The sequence below is a fragment of the Eutrigla gurnardus genome (assembly GCF_963514095.1).
Source record: "Eutrigla gurnardus genome assembly, chromosome: 4".
NCBI classification, from domain to species: Eukaryota; Metazoa; Chordata; class Actinopteri; order Perciformes; family Triglidae; genus Eutrigla; species Eutrigla gurnardus.
Window position 1 is genome coordinate 1,760,431 of NC_139918.1, and position 26,556 is coordinate 1,786,986.

At 43.0% G+C, this 26,556-nt stretch overlaps 1 protein-coding gene across 10 annotated transcripts in view; it reads right to left on the minus strand.

The window, feature by feature from the left end:
* Positions 1 to 187: 187 nt before the first annotated feature.
* Positions 188 to 26,556, minus strand: part of depdc5 (DEP domain containing 5, GATOR1 subcomplex subunit) — a 58,038-nt gene continuing 31,669 nt past the window's right edge. For 5 of the 10 annotated variants that reach the window (XM_084007289.1, XM_084007291.1, XM_084007287.1 and 2 more), the window contains 19 exons: positions 25,762 to 25,821; positions 24,632 to 24,815; positions 22,472 to 22,632; positions 17,950 to 18,070; positions 13,825 to 13,992; positions 12,853 to 13,075; positions 11,777 to 11,913; positions 11,597 to 11,696; positions 11,279 to 11,341; positions 9,803 to 9,918; positions 9,493 to 9,573; positions 8,340 to 8,472; positions 7,629 to 7,728; positions 5,421 to 5,660; positions 3,367 to 3,536; positions 3,062 to 3,233; positions 1,580 to 1,640; positions 677 to 759; positions 188 to 571 (listed from right to left, as the gene is read on the minus strand). In XM_084007289.1, coding sequence (XP_083863415.1) covers positions 273 to 571; positions 677 to 759; positions 1,580 to 1,640; positions 3,062 to 3,233; positions 3,367 to 3,536; positions 5,421 to 5,660; positions 7,629 to 7,728; positions 8,340 to 8,472; positions 9,493 to 9,573; positions 9,803 to 9,918; positions 11,279 to 11,341; positions 11,597 to 11,696; positions 11,777 to 11,913; positions 12,853 to 13,075; positions 13,825 to 13,992; positions 17,950 to 18,070; positions 22,472 to 22,632; positions 24,632 to 24,815; positions 25,762 to 25,821 — 2,672 coding nt within the window. In that variant the 3' untranslated portion in view covers positions 188 to 272. The remainder of the gene's footprint in view (positions 572 to 676; positions 760 to 1,579; positions 1,641 to 3,061; positions 3,234 to 3,366; positions 3,537 to 5,420; positions 5,661 to 7,628; positions 7,729 to 8,339; positions 8,473 to 9,492; positions 9,574 to 9,802; positions 9,919 to 11,278; positions 11,342 to 11,596; positions 11,697 to 11,776; positions 11,914 to 12,852; positions 13,076 to 13,824; positions 13,993 to 17,949; positions 18,071 to 22,471; positions 22,633 to 24,631; positions 24,816 to 25,761; positions 25,822 to 26,556) is intronic. The other 5 variants (XM_084007294.1, XM_084007293.1, XM_084007292.1 and 2 more) reach the window with 4 other exon arrangements.

Genomic DNA, 26,556 nt, shown 5'->3' on the forward strand with positions numbered 1-26,556 from the left:
CAGAACACTGGACTGGCTGGAAATAACAGGAAGTGCTGGTTTGTGACGCTTCAGTCAGGAAACCAGTGGATGTGTAAGATGAGCTGGTGAGGCCAGACTTCCTGCTTTCACTGGTTCATACATCCTACTTTCAAAGAAATGAGTGTCTCTGTTGTATCATGTAAAGAAACAGAACACACCGGTCATCTCTGCTCCTCAGGCAACTTCCTTTAATGTAAACATGTGAAGCTTCTGAAACCTTCAGGATAAATAAAGACTCAGCAGTCGTCCTGTCAGGGAGCAGCGGCGTTCATCCTCTCCTGGCAGCTCTCCCACAGCTTCAGCAGTCTGTTGTCTTTGTTGGCGCAGAAGTCTGTGAAGTCTCTGAGCAGGCGGTCGGCCAGCCTCTCGTCGCCCAGCACGCCCGTCCTCCAGGCCTTGGTCAGCATGGTGTTGTAGGCCCAGTAGTAGCCCACCCGCTCCTCGCTGCCGTACGGCCCCTGGCTGTTGGAGGTGGTAGAGTTCCTGCGTCGGCGCTGCTGCCCGCTCGAGTACTTCCTCCGGGAGTACGGCAGCTGCAGGAAAACGGTGCCTGATGGGTAAGAAGCAGACTGAAGCTTCCAGGATCCAAAGTGTGTGTTGTGATGTTGTGATGTTGTGTTTGTTGTGATGTTGTGTTTGCTGTGGTTGGACAGACCTGTTACGTGGATGTACTGAGGTTTGTTCTCAGACGGGAAGTTAAAAGCAGAAGCAGAAAACTTGTCATGTACGAAGCCGAATCTGGTAGAAAGAGCACAACATTTACACAGTTTTTTCATTATGTAAATTCAGTTATATTTGTTCCAGGGCACAGAAAGATATATTTGCATGCACATATTTAGACAGAAATCGCTCAAAATGTGTCAAAGTTGAATTAAAGTTAATTTAAGCTTGTTGGATAACTTGACTTCAGAGAATGCAGTTCCTCAAATACTAAAAATACAAGTACATTTAACTAAATCTAAAATGTATAAAATATCAAATTTCTTGAATAGAATGTAAAACATCTTATTTAAAAGAATGCTAAAAGGTGGTTAATTAAAAGTAATTAATCAGTGTGCTGGTCAAATATAGAGGTTCAATCCAGCCCCTTTCTGTATCGCCATGGGACTTTATTTCGGGGGGGGGGGGGAAATTATATATATATTATATATATATATATATATATATATCACAGTATATATACACACAGTAGATATATATATATATATATATATATACACACATACAGTATATATATACAGTATATATATACTGTATATATATATATATATATATATATATATATATATATATATATATACTGTATATATATATATATATATATATATATATACGTATATATATATATACGTATATATATATATATACGTATATATATATATATACGTATATATATATATATATACGTATATATATATATATATATACGTATATATATATATATATACATATATATATATATATACACATACATACATACATACATACATACATACATACATACATACATACATACATACATATACAGGACGGAGACAGCATATATAATCTATAATACCTGTAGAGTATGGCCTCCTGGAAGAGCTGCATCCTGTCCCAGTACGTCTCTGGTTCAAAACCTGTTGGATGAACCAAACACACACGTGACATCACACAGGAAGTCCGTCACCGACAGCTTCTATACAACTTGTTCAGTGATGTCATGTCTCCCAGAGCTCAGCTCAGTTAGTCGTGTAAAGTCCCATCACAGAATATTACCATACTCCTTCATTAAATGCTGTTAGAACGTTAGCCAGCTAAACTGTTTACAAGCTACCTCTGCTAACATGCTAATGTTGCTAAGGTTGAACACCATAATCAAAGAGCCTACCGAGTATTACTAATGTATGGTTATTAACATCACTGATTTAAATTATGAAATGAGACTTCAGGCTGGTTTCATCAGTCCAGTATATTTAATGGCTGCATTTTGCTTTAAAGGCATTTTTGATGACGGTATTCTAGGGGTGTGACGATACACTCCGCTCACGAGACGAGACGAGACACGATATTGGGTTCACGAGAACGAGACGAGACGAGACGAGATTTTAAGAAAACTACAATGACAAAATATATGACTGGACCAACAGACTTTAATTTAACAGGGTTGCACACGCATTTTTAAATATTTTATTATAACTCTTTACATGCATCATGTAAGCATGATCTTTTAATAAACTTCTTCTTTCACAAATTTAAACTAAAACTAACATTTATAAAAGTTAAAATAAAATAAATTAAATTAAATATTTATTTTTCCCAAGTGTAAATATGTGCAAAACCAAATCAAAGTTCTACTTTGTCAAAACAGAGTGCAAATAGTGCAAACGGAGCCTGACCAAGTATGTCATGAACAACATGCTGCAACTACAGCATCTACAGCATCTCTGACATCGCAGCTGTCAAGTGTATCAATGCTTCGGGAGTTTTGTCTTATCTCTGGGCTGGTGATGCTGCTCTGGCAGCTTGCTGCTCAAGGTAACGAGCCAGCATATCCAACGTGCCCGTCATTAACTTGTGTGATGGCAATTGTAGCCGTTTCTGCTTGGACATTTTCACCGCGGTAGCCGCTGAACTACGATGAAAAAAAGCAGTCCCACGTCTCACCCGCCCGAATAAACGAGCGACGCGGGGAACACCGAAGCCAGCTTGGGTTGCAAGATTTATAGTGTGCGCAAAACAGATGTGCGACTTCAATCCCGCGTCGCACACGGCCACGTCCATATTACGTGCATTGTCGGTAACAATAAGCGATGCCGTGGTTGGGTTTTTTAAGCTCCCAGTCAGTAACAGCTGTCTGTAAAACCTCAGCTATGTATAGCTCACAAATCTCGCGAGACAGATTTTTAACGCGATGAGAAATATCGTCGACTTTAATCTCGCAAGGTCTCGTGGTACGAGATCTCGTCACACCCCTACGGTATTCTCTAAAAATGAAGATTCTCCTATTCTGACATCCTGCGACACAAAAACACGTTGTTTCTGTTGACATCCTCCGTACCTTCAAACAGGTTGTCACTGGCGTTCTTCAGCAGACACTGGATGTTCAGAGGGATGAAGAGCTGGGCTCTCAGTGGATCTCCGTACAGGTAAGATGTCAGTGCAAAGGGAACCTCCAGCACCGGCACCAAGAGGAAGCCGCAGGAGGCGGCTTTTCTGTGCCACCCTTGAACCTGGTGGACAACAACTGGTTCATATATATACGTATATACACGTGTATATATATATATATATATATATATATATATATATATATATATATATATATATATATACAGATGGTGTGTCAAGGATCAGGTGTGTTACCATCTCAAAGAGCACTGCAGCTGTGACGGCCATCCAGTGCAGCTTGATCTCAAAGGCAGAGTTGAGGGAGAAGTTTCCATGGTAATAACAGCTGCACCATTCGGTTCGGTCACTGCGGTTATTCACATCCACGTCCAGAGTGACCGTCTTCTGCTCCGGGACGGTAGCAGCTGGAGGACAGGAAGAGGTGGGGAGACAGGAAGACAGAGGACGAAGGAAGCAAAAGAAGGGAGATGGATGGCATGATGGGCAGGCCGACGGGCAGTTGGTGAGTTCAAATAGCATTAATGTCTGCAGTATCCCAGGTGAAACAGACTTTCCTGGTAGAATCAAGAGCAACAAATAAGCCATGAATGCACTCAGTTATATTATTCAAGGAAAGCAAGTCCAAGGTGTCAGATAGCAAAGTTGTTGCTCTGAGGAATGCAAGCGTTTCCAAACACGGGGACCGATGAAGCTTTGAGCGGTCGCATGAAGCAGGAATGGAGGCGAAGCAGAGCCGTGTGATGGAACAGCTGAGGAGAGCGACACCACAGCACTGGACCACAGCATGCACGGGAACACCACACTGACCAGTTACTGCTCCGGGATCAGCTACACACTAACCACACGGCATGCACTGATTGGACATGGGGGTGGAGCCTGTTTGAACTCCTGCTAGAGGAGACACTGGTGATGCAACACACTGGAGAAAACACACCAGCAGCTGTTCAGGTGTACAGGAGAGCTGAGTCCAGGATCTCTGTCACACAGCACACCGAGGAGGAGGAGGGACGGTGAGGAATATGAGGTCATGAAATGTTACATCTAACTGCGTAAGTTGGAAAATTAGGAAATTATTGTAGCTCGAGTTTGAGTGGTGGTTATGTTCATGTTGTGCTGCTTATATCCATATATATTCTGTGCTGCGAAACAAGCTTTCCGACGCACACCAGAGTGTGTGGATGAAGCTTTGACTCATTTAGGGGATGCTAGTTAGCAAGCTAGCTAGTTAGCCTGCTAGCTCCATGCTACAGTTCCAGAACATAAAAAGCAGCCCATGAACTGCTGGGCTTGGGCTACATCACTTTAACATAGAGCTGGATTTTACCATTTTACTGTTCATGATAGAACTTTCAATTAGCTTAAGCTAATTGCTAGCATGCTGGCTATTATTATTATTATTATTATTATTATTATGGCTGTAAATGTTCTTTATAGTGACAAGATAAAGTTTAAACTCTTCTAAATATTTGTTTAGGTTCAAGGCTTGGATATGTGTATGCTAGTAATGAACGATAGCAAGACTAACTCCAATGGTCATCTTCACTAGCACTCGTCTCCAGTCTGCAGACTGTTGTTACATCTACAGGAGCTAAGCTGCCTCCACACGTTACCTGACTACAGATCAGCCCAACGGCTCAAGTCTACGTCAATAGCCGTGTTTAACCCGTAGAGGGAGGTCACTATGTTTATTACACAGTATATAGAATTCAAATACTTGGAAATCCTAAATACTGCACTCAAATGTCCTCAATCAATCAACAGCACCTGGTTTACAGTGAAGGAGCGGCCTCACATCTTCACATTCTACCTTTGTTTCATCTAATCAATTCATTTAAGAGTGTGAATGCTAAACTAGACAGCTAATGATCAAACATTGACGCAGCCTATAACTGATGATTTGGTATTTTCGGTCCTCAACATTTGCAACCAAAAACAAAGAGCTGCAGGTAGATATGGATGGATGCTGTATAGAAGCTTGAGGGCTCACATGACCCAGCTCAGGATTGTCATCGCCATTTTAAGGGTGGATTTTGTTTTCTGGGCGACCCGCTCTATCATAATGTCTGCAGAAATAATCATCAGGCCAGTAGAATCACTGATAGTTAGGATCTGTGTTTGTGAGGCATGGAGCCCTTAAACAACCCTCTGTACCCTGTGTGACATGTAAAACTGGACCCAGGCAGCTTTCTGAACCGTACACCTGTATGATCTGCATCAGACTGGATAGGGAGGACACTATGACTCCTCTGTGGTGTGGGCGGGGCCGAGGAGGATCAGGATGGGTGTACCTAGCAGTGCGGCGGCCTGGCTGCGTCCTCCAAAGCTGCGGCTGAAGGAGCTGTGCCTACTTGCGTAGGAGGCCGGCCGGCTGGGTAGCCAGGGCAGGAGGAAGGCCGGGAGGTCACAGGGTCGCCGCTCCTCCAGCAGAAAGGCGACCTCGAACCATTTCCTCTGGAACAGAGCAAAGTCCTCCAGGGCTGCAGCGGACCAGCCTCCAGCCGCCGTGGACGGGAGCTGGGAGGTCAGGCCTGCAGAGGACACAGTGTCACCACTACACCCACTGTATATTCTTAGCTGACATTAACTAGAGATGTTGTGGCAAACCAGGGGAGACAATCCAGCACGGAGGGTTAGTGATGGAGGGTTAGTGATGGAGGGTTGGTGATGGAGGGTTAGTGATGGAGGGTTAGTGACGGAGGGTTAGTGATGGAGGGTTAGTGATGGAGGGTTAGTGATGGAGGGTTAGTGACGGAGGGTTAGTGATGGAGGGTTAGTGATGGAGGGTTAGTGATGGAGGGTTAGTGATGGAGGGTTGGTGACGGAGGGTTAGTGATGGAGGGTGATGGAGGGTTGGTGACGGAGGGTTAGTGATGGAGGGTTAGTGACGGAGGGTTAGTGATTGAGGGTTAGTGACGGAGGGTTAGTGATGGAGGGTTGGTGATTGAGGGTTAGTGATGGAGGGTTGGTGACGGAGGGTTAGTGATGGAGGGTTGGTGATGGAGGGTTAGTGATGGAGGGTTAGTGACGGAGGGTTAGTGATTGAGGGTTAGTGATGGAGGGTTAGTGATGGAGGGTTAGTGATGGAGGGTTGGTGACGGAGGGTTAGTGATGGAGGGTTGGTGATTGAGGGTTGGTGACGGAGGGTTGGTGATGGAGGGTTAGTGATGGAGGGTTGGTGACGGAGGGTTAGTGATGGAGGGTTGGTGATTGAGGGTTGGTGACGGAGGGTTGGTGATGGAGGGTTAGTGATGGAGGGTTAGTGATGGAGGGTTGGTGATTGAGGGTTGGTGATTGAGGGTTGGTGATGGAGGGTTGGTGATGGAGGGTTGGTGATGGAGGGTTGGTGATGGAGGGTTAGTGATGGAGGGTTAGTGATGGAGGGTTAGTGATGGAGGGTTAGTGATGGAGGGTTGGTGATTGAGGGTTGGTGATTGAGGGTTGGTGATGGAGGGTTGGTGATGGAGGGTTAGTGATGGAGGGTTGGTGATGGAGGGTTAGTGATGGAGGGTTAGTGATGGAGGGTTGGTGATTGAGGGTTGGTGATGGTTTAGAGCTGCAGATGACAGCTGATGACTGACAGATGGTGACTGACAGCTGATGACTGACAGATGGTGACTGACAGCTGATGACTGACAGATGGTGACTGACAGCTGGTGACTGACAGCTGATGACTGACAGCTGATGCGGGTCTGCCTTGGTTAAACTACAATGTTCTAAGGAAAAGCTCATTTTATAATTTGTCCATGTGGTTGGTTCTATAAACCTTCAACAATGTCAATTCAACAGTTCTGTTCTATTTTGCTTTCATACTTCATTATTTATTATAAACCCATCTGCTTCTATTTATTTTGCACTGCAAATGTCCACACCATGGACATAAATGAATTATCTTGGACAACCGAGTGAAAAATATGACTTAAATTTCATTTTCAAGGTTGGAACTGATATTAAAAAGGAATCTAGGCTTCCAGTCACAAGAGTTTATATAATAAATGAAGTTGATTCATTATTTGAGTTATGGAGAAGGGGTCAGATCTATTTTCCCTCCTTTTCAGACATGTAATATTAATTCATGTTGATTATTAATGTTGTTTATGAGAATTTGTTTGACAGTTTGCTATATATTTACATTTCATTTTATCTTTTTATTCTAGTTTTGTATTTTTTTACTTTATTTGTAACATGTTCCAAATAAATAAAAACAACAAAGTGGAACTAAAAGGTTTTCACTGTCCATTCATTTTATCAACACAATTCCAACTCGTATATGTCTGCATTAAAAAGTCAAAAGCAACACCACTGACACTTCCATCAGGAGGCTGGCAGAGCGATCTCCCTCACCATCGGGGAGTCGAGAGAAGGTTGAAACCCTTCTATTAAAGTTTCCCTGAACTTTAGATTAGAGGACGCTTTATGTTTCAGTCAACTGTCTCTAATTTGTTGTCCCCCTGGGTTGCCACAATCTGTCCTAGTATGAACAGTAGGAGCATGCATACCATCCTTGTCTCCTATGATCCTGTAGAAGTAGAACCCGTAGACGAAGGTGCGCATGGCATCTCCTGAAGCGTGCGCCACCACACCTTCATCCAGCATCTTCTACACAAACCACACAGAGACAGGTCTGAGCACATACAGATATGCAACTTCTGTAAATAAACATGCATTATATGCAGCAATACCTAGAATTTTTCTTGAACTTTAAGTGTTGAATACATTTGCTTCTTTGCAGCAGGCCGGTGTAAGAACATACTCTGGACTAGATGGTTGGAACCATTGAGGCTTCATAAACCTACAAATACACTGATTTGCTTTCATTCCCAGAGTTAGTTGAGAAAATTGATAGCACTCGTTTAATTGAGCAGCTGGTGGCTTAGTCCTAGTCCAGAAACCAGTTTTAAACTAAACACTTTGTTTAACTCCAATATGAACTGTGTAAAAATAAGTTGTGGCAGCAGTGACTTCCTGTCGCTGCTGGTTGCCTGGCAACCTCACAGTGTCAACAGAGCTCCAGGACAGCTTGGTTGATCATTTCTCTATTTGCCTTCATTTTCTCTTTCCCAGTATGTCTGAACACCTGTTTCTTTTCTCAGTAACAATGTTACTGTAAATTGGCACTCAAGCTGTAATCAAACTCTTTCTCACGTCTTTCTTTGTCCACGTGACATTTTTCATCACCTTAAAGTAAAGTTGGGACATAAAAATCTTACCTGCATAATATCCACAGCCATTCCCTGCGTGGCCACACCCTCCACACTGTTAACCAGCCAATGAACGACCTCTGCGCTAATAAAGCAGTTGAGTGGTAGACCCTTCTGCTCTGGCAGCAGCTGTACACCGGTCCTACAACACATGAGATCATAGAAGATGGAACCTTGTAAAACCAACATCTCCACACGTTTGCTTCAAAACGACACAAAACTGTGCCAAATGTCTAATGTTACACACTACACATTCACACACACATTGATATAGTGATGCCAGAGGCTGCCATGCAATGTGTCAGCTGTCCATCAGTGTTATGTTGGTGAAGGAAGAGAACAGAGCTACCAATATGCATAACAATATCAGACTTTACTGAACTCTGTCATAACCACATGTATACATGGTAACTCACATTGTATCAGAACTCATCAACTCAATGTAAATTACAATGTAAATTACATTGTAAATCACATGGTTACTCACATCGCATCCCTCATCGTGAATCACAGCGTGAATCAAATCGTAACCCTCATCTTATTTCTCATGGTAACTCACATGGTAACTGACATGATAACTCACATGGTAACTCACATCGTAACTCTCATTGTGACTCACATCGTAACTCTCATCGTAACTCATTGTAACTCACATGGTAACTGTCAGGGTAACTCATTGTAAATCACATCATAACTCACATGGTAACTGTCAGGGTAACTCATTGTACCTCACATCATAACTCACATGGTAACTGTCAGGGTAACTCATCGTAACTCACATCGTAAATCACTGCAATCCGGATCTAAACTGAACACTGATTCACACACAGACCAGTCCAGGATCAAACCCAATCTCCTCCCTGGTGCAGGACCAGCCCTATCCCTTGAGCCACAGCCACTCCATAATTACATCATATAGCATGTCCATAATACATGCTATATGATAATGATAAAGAAAAGGAAAGAAACCAATGTCAAAAGTATATATTTCATTTTTAAATCTAAAATGCATCCATAACTCCACTAGCCACAGAAATGATGCTGATGGGCTAAATGGTTGTCTTTTACGAAAGTGAAAGGTGAGTATGTGCGTGGATGTTGGGATCGTCTCTGACAGAAGTGACTGCCCAAATACGGAGAGCTTACAAACGAGCGGTCTTACGTGGGATGTTTGATGGCCTCCAGGATCTCCGAGAGTGTAGAGGAGGAGGACAGAGACTGAGCCCCTGCTGCAGACGGCCCACTGTCAACAGATCACTGATCAGTGCTGAACCACAGGTTAGTGCACGCTATTATCAACTTTAATTCCTTCTCAGTTCACGCAGATTCACTGACATTTAAAAAGAATACATCAAATTTACTTTTTCACTACGCTATGGTGTCCATTTTTATTGTGTCCTATAATCCTTTCATAATAATCTTTATGTGCGAGATATGTTTTTTTAACAGTGGGACAGGAAGTAACTGGTTACCTGGTGTCCGAGGCGCTGCTGCTGGCTGCAGTCTCTCCAGCAGAGGGCGCTGCTGCTCCACCTGTTACCGCTGGCTGGACTCCTTTATCTGCAGCCTCAATGGCTTCAGCAGGTAACTGCAGTTAATAGAACTTAAATCAATTCTACATTTCATTTCATGTTGTGAAGGTTTCTCACTTCCTCAGCTGCAGCGAGCAGGTTCAGCCATGCAGGTGGAGCATGCAGGTTCTGTTTGTTCCTGCCACACCAATTCTGTTGAGGTGAACTGAACTCTGCTTGTGCTGCTCACAGTATACAAACAGAAAATGATCAGGTTTTCCCACCAGAAACCGTGTTGCTGTTACTCTACATAATCCACAGAGAAACTGTGGATTCTGTGCTTTCTGAAAAGATAGATTTGCTGTTAAATCTTTGAATACTGTGAGCCGAACACAAAATCCTATTCACCTTCATTATAAAGTGGAGGCAGAAACCTCAGAGGTCTTTAAACCTGGATAAACGAAAACAAAACAATCTGAATGGACAGATAACAGCAGCGGGAGGTGAATTTGGGTAAAGAGCGTTAATCTGACTATACGTGTGATACAGAACATGTTAGTTACACCAGGATGATACTAGATGGATTACTCTCTAAAATTGGTTTAGGATTTAGGAAATATTCGACTGAAGCTTTGATGCGTCTTAAAAAGTGGCTAATTAGATAAAAACCTGTTATCGTACCACTTGGTCTACCTTCACAGCCTCGTTGTTTTTATAGGCTTTTTATTTCTGCCGATTGCATTCAAGCTCCAAGTGGTGTTCATTTGTGAAGATTATCTTGTACACCTGGATCAGTTGACTATGCTACTTCATTTAATGATAGTAAGCCAGCTGAAAGGCTGTTCTGGCAGGTTGTGGTGAATGAATGGGTCAGACTCAGGACTTTCACCCAGGAGAATGGGGTTTGAATCCTGTGTGAATTTTTACACAGTGACTTAATCATTTCTGATTTATAAGTTATTTGCAGTTTTCAGGCTCAGTTTGGTTCGTACCACAAGGATTTAGGTAACACAGCCTCCAGTCGGCTACTGGGTAGGGTGCTAATAGCATTGTTGGCTAAGTACACCTGGGTGCTCATCACTGCAGTGCTATATACACTCGATTCTACCTGGGTGCAACTGCTAGTGTTGGCTTTGGACACCTGTTTTGGCAAAGTATCTTGCTAAAATGAATTACTAATTATGAATTGATAACTTTTTTTTTCTTTGCACCCTCCACAAAAAACAGACCTGGATGCCTCCTCTTAGACCTAAGACATGTTTACCAAGGGTTTGTTATTGGATATATAAAGAGTTAAATGTTAAATATTTCTGCAAATACAGATGAAACCTTTTTATTGCTACCTCACTGCAACTGTCACTACTGCAGGCTACAAGGACACACACACACACACACAGTATCACAGTTTCAGCGATGCCCAGCGACCTGGTTACTGACCTGAGAGTGATAGATGTAGGAGGAGCGTGGGCTACGTATAAAATCCAAAATAAAGGCAGCATCCTGTCAGCACACAGGAAGAACATGGCCCAGGATCAAACACCCAAAGCCCAGCAACAGGAACAGAACAGAGCATGGGGCGACAAATGCAGATGGAAGGAAAGAAACAAGTGCAAAAGCTCCACACCAAAGCACCAGGAAAGATTTGACCCAAGTATTTGTTGCTGAGTAAAACACATTCAGATGGCTCAGAAAAAGCTAAATGCCTGAAGCAAAACAATGGATGCGGATCCACACATGCAGTCCATAGATGATCACCTTGCGGGGGCTGTCTACGTATGTGGGAGCTGTGGCAACACTTGAGGCATCACTGACGGCTGTCGAGGGCTTGGCCTGCTGCTGCTGCTCCTCCAGGGTCCTGAGAAGAAGCAGAAAGAATGCAGCTAAATCGGAGATTTGTGGTTGAAACGTTGGCCTGCAGTGGAACCAGACACTCACTTCTGGTTCTGCTCCATCTCCAGTAAGGCCGATAAAGCTGACGTGCCTTTCTTGCCTTGTGGTGGCGCCACTGGCTCGGTGGGATACGGAGGGAGAGGACTGGTGACCTGCAGGCCTTTCATCGGGGTGCCCTTCTGCTGTGTGGAAAACAGAGTCAAGTTCAGCACCTACAGATACAGCAAATACACATGTTACCAGAACAAACGTTGCCCCCATGTGTCACACAAGTGGAGTTTTATACCAGAGCCACATTATTTCAAATAATGCTAAAACTAATACACCATGGTTTACAGTCGGCGAGGTGAGTTCGAGGGGGGCCGGTGGGTCTGAGGGGGACTGGTGGGTCTGAGGGGGACTGGTGGGACCACGGTTTACTACATTTTCCAAATGCAGATGGAACCCAAAATCCTGGTCTGCTCGAGATTTCTGCCTAAAAGTCTGTTAAGACAGTGTTTTCTCTCCACTAGGTGGCGCTGTAACTCTGCTCCTGGTGATGTTGGGACTTTGAAAATCCTGAGCATATTCTAGTCCTGCTTGATGTGGAAAGTGTCCTGAGATGACAAACATGATGTACAAACAGGATGTACAAACAGGATGTACAAACAGGAAGTACAAACAGGAAGTACAAACATGACGTACAAACATGACGTACAAACATGATGATAAACATGACGTACAAACATGATGATAAACATGACGTACAAACAGGATGTACAAACAGGAAGTACAAACATGATGATAAACATGACCTACAAACAGGATGTACAAACAGGAAGTACAAACAGGATGTACAAACAGGAAGTACAAACAGGATGTACAAAGATGATGTACAAACAGGATGTACAAACATGATGATAAACATGACGTACAAACAGGATGTACAAACAGGAAGTACAAACATGATGATAAACATGACGTACAAACAGGATGTACAAACAGGAAGTACAAACAGGAAGTACAAACATGATGATAAACATGACGTACAAACAGGAAGTACAAACATGATGTACAAACAGGATGTACAAACATGACGTACAAACATGATGTACAGATGTACAAACGTGATGTAAACTCACTCTGATGATCCTGTCCGAGCGATGGCGACGCCGTATGCGGTTGAGACCCTCCAGGAAGCGGATGAAGCCGTCCAGCAGGACCCAGTCTCCACTGCCCCCCATCCCAGCACCTGCTCCCTCCCCATAAACGTCCCAGTGGCCCTCCCCGTCGGCCACCCGCCGAGCTCCTCCGGCCGGCAGCAGGAGGAAGCGAGTCCTCCAGAACTTCAGAGAGTCTATCAAGCTGTGGAGGAGGGACAGTTTAGTCACGGATCAGGAATAAATAACACTCACAATGGGTCGTTATCGGGATAATTGTGAATATGCAGATCTAGCTCACTATCATGGTAGAAAAGTGAAAGAAACCCTAATTTAAAAAATTCAGGTGTTGGGAATATGTCGGGTTCAGGTCCTGCTGTTAATAAATGATTAACATCAATATAATTTCTGATAGAAATAGGATTATTAATGAAGATAATCATAACGGGGCTCCACCCTGGGATCAGTGACCTTTCACTCATGGGATGAACAGTGAAGGAGTGCTGTCTCTCTGCCAGCTATTATCACATTGTTCATAGAGCAATAACCACAGACAGCAGCCTTTCAAACTAAAGAATGCAGTCTGTTTAACGTCAGTGACATCAGTGATTGTGGAGGTGGGCGAGCTGCAGCATCTGGCTGCAGGAGAGAGAGAGAGAGACGCTGATGAACGCTGCTGCAGGTGATCGGGGACGAGTGCAAACTCAAAATAAAAGGATGGGTATCTATCTGTGGTTGTAATGATTAACAGGATCATTTTGAGAATTACAAATATGGCAGCGGAAAAGAAAGGCAGAGGTATCTGATAATGATAGTGGACAAAATCCATATGAGTATAAACTCACATCTCAACAGAATGTTCCATATCCGGCTTTGATTTGACCAAAAACCAAACCTTAATACAGCAGTGATGCTCTGGAATCAGGAAGAGATGAGAGTATACATGATGTGTACCTGAAGTCCTCAGAGCCAGCAGAGCAGATGTACTGGTCCAGGTAGTTCCACTTGTACTCCTCCAGTCTCTCGTGGCCAAACTCCACCCAGCACGACACAAACTGGGCGTCAGAGTGGGGAGGACACAGGCTGTAGCTGTACTGGGTCTGTGCCGACTCGTAGGGGTACCTACACACACACACACACACACACACACACACACACACACACACACACACACACACACACACACACACACACACACACACACACACACACACACACACACACACACACACACACACACACACACAGAGAGAGAGAGAGAGAGAGAGAGAGAGAGAGAGAGAGAGAGAGAGAGAGAGAGAGAGAGAGAGAGAGAGAGAGAGAGAGAGTCCATTATTGGTAGTAGCAGTTGGGTGGAGATTCTTTTCCTTACTTGAGGAGTGAAACAATTTATGCAACGATAAAGTATGCTGAGATGACGATTTATTCTATTTACAACAGATTCAATGTGTGGCTTGAATGTTAATGTAGTGTCGATCCAAAGACCCAGGTATTTGATTGTATCCACTTTTTCAAGGGGGGTACCATCATTAAAGCAGACAGATAGTTCAGCAGAGTGATGTGTTAATTTATGAATGGTACCAAACAACATAAGACATGACTTCTTTTTGTTTAATAATAATCTGTTATGGCTGAGCCAGTCCTGTACATTAATAAATTCAGACTGCAAGCATGTTTCCATTTCTGATATATTGGTGCTTGATGTGTAAATGACTATATCATCGGCATACAATTGGGTATGGCAGCCAGAAGAGGATAGAGGAAGATCATTAATAAATATGGAGAACAGAAGTGGCCCTAAAGATGACCCTTGTGGAACACCCCTTTCTATAATTAATCAGATTGACTTCCACCACAATTTACACATTGGTTCAACTCCTACTTACATAATAGACGTCACAGTAAGGCATGACGAGACAGTCCTATTGCATAGTTTGCTCGATCTTTGCTCAGATCTAAAAAAAACTGCACCAGTAAATTTGTTACGGTCTGACACTGATAGCACATCACTAGTGAATTTAAGCAAAGCTTTGGTTGTGGAGTAGTTGGGCCTAAAGCCTGATTGGCTTGGAGACAAGATATTATAGTCAGAGATGTGTTCAAAAATCTTAACAACAGAACTAATAATACTAATTGGGCGATAGTTGTTAAGATCAAGTGGGTCACCCCCTTTAAAAATTGGGGTATAATAATGGGAGTGCACTAGGGCTTTGACTCCGAAGTTCGTTATTCGAATGTAATTCAAATATCAAAAAAAAAATATATATATTCGAACGAATATTAGGCAGCCCTTAATATTCGAACCTGTTATGGGCATTATTTTTTGTAAATGTCTTTGCTTGAACGTTGTTTTCAATTCAGATTCCGAGGCTTTTTCACGCCTGGTGAAGTTGTGTGAATCGCGAGCTCATTAGCAAGGCTATCATTGGTCATCTGGGCTCCTATAGGTGATGTTAGCGTCCTGGTTTGCGCCAATTTTGCAGAACAATGGCCGCGTCAACATCGACAACAGCCCGCACTCGCGCTCCGTCCCGAGAAACGTAAACTCCAAGACGCGCCGCCCGGAATACTGCCCATAAATAGGCAAAGAAACCCCGCCGAACAGTCGGCACTGACGGCCCCGATAATGTCTGAACATGTGAATCACCTGGTATTTTTGGTGAATAACTTAAAAAAGTCTGTAGCCAAGTAAACTGCAGCCAGCCAGATCTTTATGTGAGCGAAACAATTTGTTAATGGGCCGTTAATGGCTGGTAGGATGGGGTTTTATATATATTATATTATATTATATTATATATTCGAATATTAATATTAATAAACAAACAAACTTCGAATATGATTTTTGGGCAAAAGTCAAAGCCCTAGAGTGCACTAGTAGATAATGACAGGTTAAATAAGTCTGCTAGTGGATAGATTAGCACATGAGAAGCTAATTTAATAAACTTAGTCTCCAGGCCATCTGGCCCAGTCTTTCTTTAATGTATCAATGACCATTTGGACCTCAACAGGTGAAATTTTTCCAATGAAAATGAACCACTAGGAGCTAGATTGTTATAGGTATTGGAAATGTTATATTGATCAAACTTAAAGGAACTGCCCACGGAGGAGAAGTGTGTGTTAAAGGCATCAGACACAAGACAAGGATCTTGAATATTATTATTATTTACTCGGATGTGAGTGTTCAAGTTTTTATCAGATTTATTGAGAATCGTGTTTATTCTATTCCAGAACTCTTTTGGGTTGTGAAAATCCTCAGAAAGACGATTCTTGTAATAATTTGATTTTGCATTCCGTGTCTTTGTTTTACATTGATTTCTTAAGGTTTTATATTTTTCCCAATCAGCAAGATCTTTACTTGTCCTATATTTTCGCCAGACTACATCCCTTTGCTTAAAGTGAGTTATCAGTTCTGAGCTGATCCAAGGTAGATGTCTGCCTTTAACCTTGACCTCACTCCATGGGGCATGTATGTCAATCATTTTTGCAAATTCAGAAAAGAAAAAATTCCAAGCATCTTCAACGTAAGGTAGAAGTTGAAATCGTTCCCAATTTATATTACATCATATATGAACCTGTCAGTATTGATATTCTTACATTGTCTTATTCTAATACATTTTGGTGGGGATCTGGGAAAATAGATCTTCCATACACAAAAGATAGCTGAGTGGTCGCGAAAGCAATCAGAGAGAACCCCAGATTTAACAATCCTTTCAGGGTGCGTAACAAGAATCCAATCAATAAGTGTCTTTGATCTGGGGTTTTCTCTGGTAGGCTCACTCATCACTTGAGTTAAATTAATACTTTTGAAAAGATTTTTGTCATCTGTGGAAGAATGATCCAGCCAATTAATATTGAAATCTCCAAGGATCATTAGTTCACTAGGATGTTCAAAGGAGTTAATAGTAGATAGTATACATTTAGTTGATTCAGGATGGACAGGTGGGGGCCTATAAATGCTACCAATGATCAGATGTTTATTTACATGAAATATTAATTTAGTTAGTTTGGGTGTGAGTTAGTTTGGGTGTTATGAGCTCTGAAACAAAGCGTGAGGATATATATATATATATATATATATATATTACCACTCCTCCTCCTCTACTTCCTCTATCGGCTCTGTACAGTGTATAATTGTCCAATTTGATCTCAGAGTCACTAATATTGCTATGTAACCATAATGATCTTATTCTCGGTTGGCCTGCTTGTTGATCATGTTACGGGTGCAGCCACAGATCAGCTGGTATTCCTTTGATGGGTGTTCTCTCTAAAGGCTGAGCGGATGATTATTGACATGTTTACTAGTTTGGAACCCAGGACCCACTGCACCAGAGTATGGTCTGATAGTGGCTATGAGGATTTCATCCCGGTACCTAACAGCAGTCAGGGTACCGTTGACATGGAGGTCTGTGCAACCCTCCAAGGATGTGCCTCCCCAGACCATCACTGACCCACCAAACAGGTCCTGCTGGATGATGTCACAGAAAAGCGCCATACAAATCCAATCCATTATTATTATTATTATTATTATTATTATTATCTGAAGAGACCGGGGACCAATGGTGGCCAGTCCTGGTGTTCTCTGGTAATGCCAATGGAGCTGCACGGTGCTGGTCTGTGAGACCAGGACTCACTAGAGGATGTGGGGCCCTCATGCCACCCTCATGGGGTGCGTTATTGACGGTTTGGTCAGAAACATGGACACCAGTAGAGAAGTGGTTCAGTTCTCAGTCTGACAGAAGGATATATCACACATGTTTAGCTTCTGCCCTGTCCACAGCAGTACATTACTTTGCTTCCTCACCGTTTGTGACTACGGATAAATCTCTCATACAACACCACTTCAAAACCCCATCCTCCAAACAGGATTCTTTACATCCTTTCACTTTTTAGAAAACACCTTAGTTGTTGTTTCTGTGGACAAGCATATCATTCATCTTTCTAACTGCTTTCTGTAGTTACCGTGAACAGGTGTTGTTGTTGCTGTAAGATTGTAAATGTACATACAAGTTTATCTCAGCTTAATCCATTTGGGAGGTTCAACATGGCAGAAACAGCAGAAGTCCTTTCTGTGGGACTCACTTGGGCAGGTAGCGGGTCACAGTGATGATCTTGTCTTTGAGGCAGACTTTATGGAAGGTCCGGCCCATACTAAGCCAGTAAATGGTCTCCTCCTCTTCTGCTCGACGCAGAGAGACCAAACCTGAAAATCCAAGAACGTAGAGGACACATTCATGAGTCTCTTTTAAAAGCTGCTGAAAGGCATGCTGGGAAACAACTCCTTCATGAGGCATTTTGAGAATCAGAGGGTGCTTCGTTCGTATGCTCCCTTAGGTCCGCTCTGCTTGAATCGTCACCCCTCTGCCATTAAAAGAGATGTAAAAAGCAGGAAGAACCTCAAACAATGGCAGGACTTTATTCTGCTCCTTTTCTGGTTCATGCTTGTATTTCAAGTTCCTACTAGAACGTGTTTTCTTTCATTTTTCCCATCAGGTTGTGCTGCAGCAGCTCTTCTCAGCCTCTCTCTGAAACACTGTTTGGCCTCCTGCCCTTCCCTCCCAAAAAGTCCATTCTGCTGTGATTGGTCAGCTGGCCCACTCTGTTGTGATGAGTCAACCACTTAGTGTGTTTGTCGTACATATAACCACATAACAGGAGTTACTACTGAGGAAGCAGAATGCAGAAAAACTTGTCCATGCATTTGTTACCTCAAGGCTGGACTATTGTAATTCCTTCTTATCAGGCTGCTCTAATAAATCTCTGAAATCTCTCCAGCTGGTCCAGAACGCTGCAGCGCGTGTTCTGACTAAAACCAGAAGAAGGGATCACATTTCTCCTGTATTAGCTTCTCTGCACTGGCTCCCAGTACAATCCAGAATAGAATTTAAAATCCTTCTCCTCACTTACAAGGCTCTTAATGGACAGGCACCATCATATCTTAAAGAGCTCATTAAACCCTACTGTAGAACTTTCCGGTATTTCTAGCGGTTTCTGTGGGTTGGGCATGCGCTGTTCATTTGATGGGCGGGTGTTGAAAGTTTAGTTTTGTTTTCATTCAATTGATCGTCAGGACCAGTATGACTCGTCGGTGAGTGATAACCAGCTGTTCGAGTATTAAATAAGAATTAATGTTACAGGGATCATTGTGTTATTTTGGTAGATAATTCCTTGTGTGTTTATGTTTACATACCTAAAGCTAACAGAGTAGCTAACAGGCTAACCAGTGTGCAAACGTCAGTGTGTGTGCAATAAAGATTCATGGAGACCCGAGTTGTACCCGCCGTACTTGTCCTGATAACCCTTCCAGAGGGGAGTTTATTAAACAAGACAGTTTATTAAAAATCTGGACACCTACTGTCCTGCTAGAGCACTACGCTCTCAGAATAAAGGGTTACTTGTAGTTCCTAAAGTCTCCAAAATTAGAACAGGGGCCAGAGCTTTCAGCCAAGCTCCTCTTCTGTGGAACCGTCTTCCAGTACCTGTGGTCTTGTTTGACTCTTACCGCCAGTATTTTTAATTAAAGTAATTGACTAAAATCGGCATCTCTACCGTTACTAACTTGACTACTCCCAGGATCACTCCCAGGAGTCTGGCTATGCTTTCTGGTCCAGCAGAGTCCACTGAGGTCCTGACCGATGCAGACTGCTAACTGGCCTGACGCTGGAAACATCATATTGTAGCTCCACCTGCCCGCTGTGTGACTGCTCAACTACTCCTGCTTTCTGGTCTACGGCGACGGGGTTGGGATGGATCCATCTCGGCGTGGCTGTGCCTGCTGCCATGGACTACTACTGTTGATACTATTGCTACTGTTAATACCACCACTACTGTTAATGCTACTACTACTATACTACCAACACCAAATGCAGGAAGCCAAGGGCCTGGGCTGCACGAGATTTCTGCCTAAAAGCCTATTAAGGCAGTTTTTTCTGGCCACTGTCGCTGTAACGCTTGCCCCTGGGTGATGTTGGGACTTTGAAATTGTATTGACTCTGGAGATTTTGAGCGTATTCTAGTCCCGCTCAGTGTGTTAAGTGTGCTGAGATGACTCCTGTTGTGATATGACACTAGAAATACAATTGAATTGAATGTTGTTCACACAGCAGAAAACAGCATCCTCTCAACATGGCGATTTGGGTTATGATATATAAACTACTCACAAAAAAGTTTGGGATATTCGGCTTTCAGGTGAAATTTCAGCATGAACCTGAAGTGCATTATAACCATGAACTTAATTTGACCTCCTCTAAACTTTTGAGTGCATATGTCCAACTGTTCAATGTTTCAGTACTTTTTGCACAACTTGCTGTTCTCTAACAAGGAGCTGTACGGCAACATTCACCACAGCTGTTTGATCCTTGCATCACCCAATCAATGTCCTGGTTCAATTAGAATTGGTATTAAAACAGTCGTCTTCATCATTCTGGTCACACGTTGACATCATGAGACCAAGACGACACTTAACAAGTGATCAACAGCACCTCGCCATGCAAGGCTTCAAACAGGATGTTGTCAGAGGGAAGTGGCCAATGAGCTTAGAGAGTCCCAGAGTGTCATCAGCAGGTTGCTATGGAGACACAGAGAGACTGGAAGAGTCCCAGAAAGTTGTGGTATATCAACCACTGCCGCTGGCTTTTGTTTCAATAAATGGTTTGAGATGAGGAAATCACCATTGCATGCTTCTACTTAAACGCCCTGCTTTCATGATGTTATATCACTGTAGCGTGAACTCTTTACATTTTCCATACATTTCACCCGAAAGCAAATATCCCCAACTTTTTACTTTTTTGTGAGTAGTGTATGTATGTACACTACCGTTCAAAAGTTTGGGGTCACTTAGAAATTTCCTTATTTTTTAAAGAAAAGCACTGTTTTTTTAAACAGTGCTTTAAACTAATCTAAGTTTAAACTAATCTATACATTGCTAATGTGGTAAATGACTATTCTAGCTGCAAATGTCTGTTTTTTGGTGCAATATCTACATAGGTGTATAGAGGCCCATTTCCAGCAACTATCACTCCAGTGTTCTAATGGTACAATGTGTTTGCTCATTGGGTCAGAAGGCTAATGGATGATTAGAAAACCCTTGTGCAATTATGTTAGCACAGCTGAAAACAGTTTAGCTGGTTAGAGAAGCTATAAAACTGACCTTCCTTTGAGCAGGTTGAGTATCTGGAGCATCACATTTGTGGGGACGATTAAACGCTCAAAATGGCCAGAAAAAGAGAACTTTCATGTGAAACTCGACAGTCTATTCTTGTTCTTAGAAATGAAGGATATTCCATGCGAGAAATTGCCAAGAAACTGAAGATTTCCTACAACGGCGTGTACTACTCCCTTCAGAGAACAGCACAAACAGGCTCTAACCAGAGTAGAAAGAGAAGTGGGAGGCCCCGCTGCACAACTGAGCAGGAAGATAAGTACATTAGAGTCTCTAGTTTGAGAAATAGACGCCTCACAGGTCCTCAACTGGCAGCTTCATTAAATAGTACCCGCAAAACGCCAGTGTCAACATCTACAGTGAAGAGGCGACTCCGGGATGCTGGCCTTCAGGGCAGAGTGGCAAAGAAAAAGCCATATCTGAGACTGGCCAATAAAAGAAAAAGATTAATATGGGCAAAAGAACACAGACATTGGACAGAGGAAGAGTGGAAAAAAGTGTTATGGACAGACGAATCGAAGTTTGAGGTGTTTGGATCACAGAGCAGAACAACTGAAAAGATGCTGGAAGAGTGCCTGACGCCATCTGTCAAGCATGGTGGGGGTAACGTGATGGTCTGGGGTTGCTTTGGTGCTGGTAAGGTGGGAGATTTGTTCAGGGTTAAAGGGATTCTGAATAAGGAAGGCTATCACTCCATTTTGCAACGCCATGCCATACCCTGTGGACAGCGCTTGATTGGAGCCAATTTCATCCTACAACAGGACAATGACCCAAAGCACACCTCCAAGTTGTGCAAGAACTATTTACAGAAGAAGCAGGCAGCTGGTATTCTATCTGTAATGGAGTGGCCAGCGCAGTCACCAGATCTAAACCCCACACAGCTGTTGTGGGAGCAGCTTGACCGTATGGTACGCAAGAAGTGCCCATCCAGCCAATCCAACTTGTGGGAGGGGCTTCTAGAAGCGTGGGGTGAAATTTCTCCTGATTACCTCAACAAATTAACAGCTAGAATGCCCAAGGTCTGCAATGCTGTAATTGCTGCAAATGGAGGATTCTTTGACGAAAGCAAAGTTTGAAGGAAAAAAAATATTATTTCAAATAAAAATCATTATTTCTAACCTGGTCAATGTCTTGACTATATTTTCTATTCATTTTACAACTCATGGTGGTAAATAAAAGTGTGACTTTTCATGGAAAACACAAAATTTTCTGGGTGACCCAAAACTTTTGAACGGTAGTGTATATGTATGTATGTATATATATATATATATATATATACACACACACACACACACACACACATATATTTACACACACACACACACACACACACACACACACACACACACACACACACACACACACACACACACACACACACACACACACACACACACACACACACTATATACAGTACATACATACATGGATACATTCACTTACCTCTAGAGTAAAGCGGGCTGCTGCCAAGTGGTGTGGCCACAGCAGGCTGTGGTTTCCTGTTACTGGTCTGGACGATGATCTGGTAGCCTTGCATCAACCTCTGACAGATAAACTCCTCAAACACCTGAGACGCACTCATCACTGGAGCTTCATCTTCCCGCCTGAAAAACAGATGAACACAAAGTCGACCCTCTGATTTGCTTCATGCTGGTGAGGAGAACTCGTACTCAAAGGAGTTTGTGATATGATGTGTTATGTTGTTTTGTTTCATAGGACATCACTTTAGGTATTTCTCCCTACACAGGAAGAGCCACGTCCCAACATACATGTCTGTGGGCTTGTTTGTCTTTCAGGCTTGTATGTGTGTCAAATAAAATGTTATTCTTCTTCTTCTTCTAAGGGAAGAACGATACTATACCAAACACAACATAAAACAATGTCACATGCTGTGTAAATTTATTATCAATGCACTAATCTACTTAGAAGTAGTTTACAATCATGTTAAGTAACCTTGATAGTGTGATTGCGACAGTGGGTACTCATGGGTAAAAGAATGGATACTTTTTCTCTATTTCTCAATGTATAGCTGGTTATCAGCGTATCGATGCCTCCTGCTGGCAGACTCTCGCTCCTCTACCTCACTCGCCTCTCTCTCACACACATGCTCTCCATTATCACACATCCCACTGGATACTTTTACACCATATATGAACTATTTATTGAAACTTTTTATTCCTAAACTATTGTTTTTAATCACACAAGACTAGGTGAAACCTGGTATCTGTCTGGACCCTGTTGGTCAGAGCCAATTAATCACCTAAACTTGTTGATGAAGTTCGCAATGCTTCATTTCCCTTCAAAAGGTGAAGCTAGATTGAACGTTAGCTAACGCTAGCTGCAGCTGCTGTGCTAACGCTAGTTACAGCTGCTGTGCTAACGCTAGCTGCAGCTGCTGTGCTAACACTAGCTACAGCTGCTGTGCTAACACTAGCTGCAGCTGCTCTGCTAACACTAGCTACATCTGCTGTGCTAATGCTAGCTGCAGCTGCTGTGGGGATTTAGCTTTCAGGCTCTGATAAACGGTGAACTCTTTAGCTTTAGCCGTATTCTGTGTGTTCTAGACGTGTTGACTTCTCCAGCTTTACATTTCACATTACAAATTAGGGTTGTCACAATACTAGAATTTGAAAGTCGATACCGATACCCAGGAAAGTACTCAATACCATTTTCAATACCACGGGGAGAAAATTATTACAAATTAAGAGGCAGAATTTTTAAAATAAAGATTAGAACAATACAAACAACATCAACAAGTATGTGTATTTTCAGACACACGTTGTGTTATCCTGTTAAATTAACATCTCAACGTGAGACGGGCAGGACTGATGACATAAGCTGCCTAGCTCCGTCATTATGTTACTGTTTTTAGCCGTTAGCCGCTAGCATAATGATAACTCAACAGACCTGATCCTTTACAACTTCAATGTTGTTGAAACGGGAGCTTTACTGACTCTCTATGTTCCCCATTAGACTAGGTGTTTGTTTTGCTACTCGACTGTGCGCCACTACTTTAGCATTGCTAGCATATCGGCTTGTTTCCCCAGTCGTTAGCCTTGTATGCTAAATACGTCCAAACGGCACTTCTGCTATGTTCATTTTGTGATTAAAACTGGTAGCGAAGGCCCTCCAGCAGCAGCGCTAGCTGTGTTCAGTCAGCTCATTGTTGTTGAGAATGAACGTGAGCTAGTTAACAACACGTTCGTTCAGCTGCTAGAGACGGAGCTGTAGCTCTCTGTGGATACTTTTGCAAGTTAGTGTCGATTCCGTATCGAGTAACGATTTTTTTGACAACCCTATTACAATCTCTGCAGCAGTGATCTCATGTTTCCGGGTCCGATTTTGAATACAAATGCGTTTCTGCTGCTCTTATTCCCACAATGCCCCTTGGTGACATAGTACACTGGACTGACCAATGGTGCAACTTTGTTCAGTCACTTACTGTACTTACTTTCTTACTTACTCAGCCACAGAGCGACCTATAGGGCTGGTCCTCGGGTAGGTGGAAACTATGACTTTGGGCATGTGAACTGCTGTTGAGTGCCTTTGGCAGTTGGAAGCACTAAGTGACTGGCTGGTCTGTAAAGACAGGAAGTTGCCTACCTCTCCAGGTCACTGTGTGGCAGCAGGTCATAGCAGCCTTCGGTGTAGTCGTTCTGTAGCGCCTGGCGGTCAGGGAAGTAGTCGGTGGTGAGGGGCAGGCAGGCTGGTGTGGTCAAGGACTTCCAGTCCACCCCCACTGTGCAGCAGAAGCTGGGCACTGTCGGGGGTGCAGACAGCAGCAGTGCTTCAGGAGCACACACACAGACACACGCACACACGCACAAAAAATCCCCACAGCAAAGACAAATGCATGTACCCAGAGTGAGAGGTACATGTGGGGGGCGGGGATGGATATAGAGGTGAGGACAGTTGGGGGTGATAAATAAAAAAAGGAAGGGAGAGGATGAAAATGGAAAAGAAAGAGTGAAGATGAAGATACAAACAAGTAGAAGAGAGGGGAAGAAAAAACAGAACGTGTTACTTTGACTTGGCTTGTTACCCCCGCTGGTGATTCCTGAGGGGCCTGTGGTTGTAGCACAGAGATGAGGCATGCAGATAGTGGCCCTGTGCCAGTCGGTGAATGCCATCGCTTAAAAGAAAGCAGTGAAAAATGTGTCCCAAGCTCAGCAGAGGAGTGAACTGTAAAATGACTGTGTGAATTAAAGCAGACAAATCACATCATGCAGACGGTGAGCAAACTCTTAAATATTGTGTGCAAGAGAGATTTATTTGACAGAATTTACAAGAGAAGTAAATACTATGCATACCGTCATGCAGGGATGAGATATACACATCAGGCTGAGTGCAAACAGGTCATGGTGAATGAAATCGATAGGAGGGCTAATTAATCAGATCATTTTGAGAACTGGTGACATTTTATCAGGAGAATTAAGATCAGAATACCCAGAGAAAGAAAGTGGGACAGAATAAGTGAGGATACAGAGGGGGGAGGAGGGGTAACCCGAGCCACATGACCTGAAGAGTTGTTTATACCTACGAAACCTGACGCCCACAGAAACCTGCCTGCCACAGCTGAACAAGCCCTCGCAGGTTAAAGACACCTCTGAAGGTTTATTGGCATGATCAGTTTTGTGAAGAAGAGCATCGACCCGACCCTGAGGTATGGCTACATGACAATGTTTGACTTGTTGATCAGTTGACGTGTTTCTGTACGGGCAAGATGGACTCACTTGGATCGGCACCGCTCAAGGAAACATCCTGAAATGTGGAGCCCCGGTTGGTAAGAGTTTCTGTACAGATATGAAGATTAAAACAGTTAGTGCAAATGTTTGTTAGGTGGACCTCTTTCAAACTATGTTCACATGTGCATTCATATTGCTCTATTATTCCCAATATTCCTAATTTGATACGTCTTTGGATATTGTGAATGAGTTTGAATGGAGCATTTTATGGACATGTATCCAAAAGATTCACAATATGATTTTATATACTTTTGGGATACACAGCCTAATGGGAATAATAGTGGGATATTAATGTTCATCAGCCCTGTAAACAGATCAGCAGAAATATTGTCTTTTTCAAAATAAGGACAAAAACTGGAATATTTGATGAACCAAAAAGTCTGTTTACCTACAGCCGATCATAGGCCAATTAATGTAACAGCTGGTCTGTTACCCGTCTGTCTCTACATGTCTCCCTGTGATAGACTGGTTACCTGTCTGTCTCTACATGTCGGCCCTGTGATAGACTGGTTACCTGTCTGTCTCTACATGTCAGCCCTGTGATAGACTGGTTACCTGTCTGTCTCTACATATCAGCCCTGTGATAGACTGGTTACCTGTCTGTCTCTACATGTCTCCCTGTGATAGACTGGTTACCTGTCTGTCTCTACATGTCTCCCTGTGATAGACTGGTTGCCTGTCTGTCTCTACATGTCTCCCTGTGATAGACTGGTTACCTGTCTGTCTCTACATGTCTCCCTGTGATAGACTGGTTACCTGTCTGTCTCTACATGTCTCCCTGTG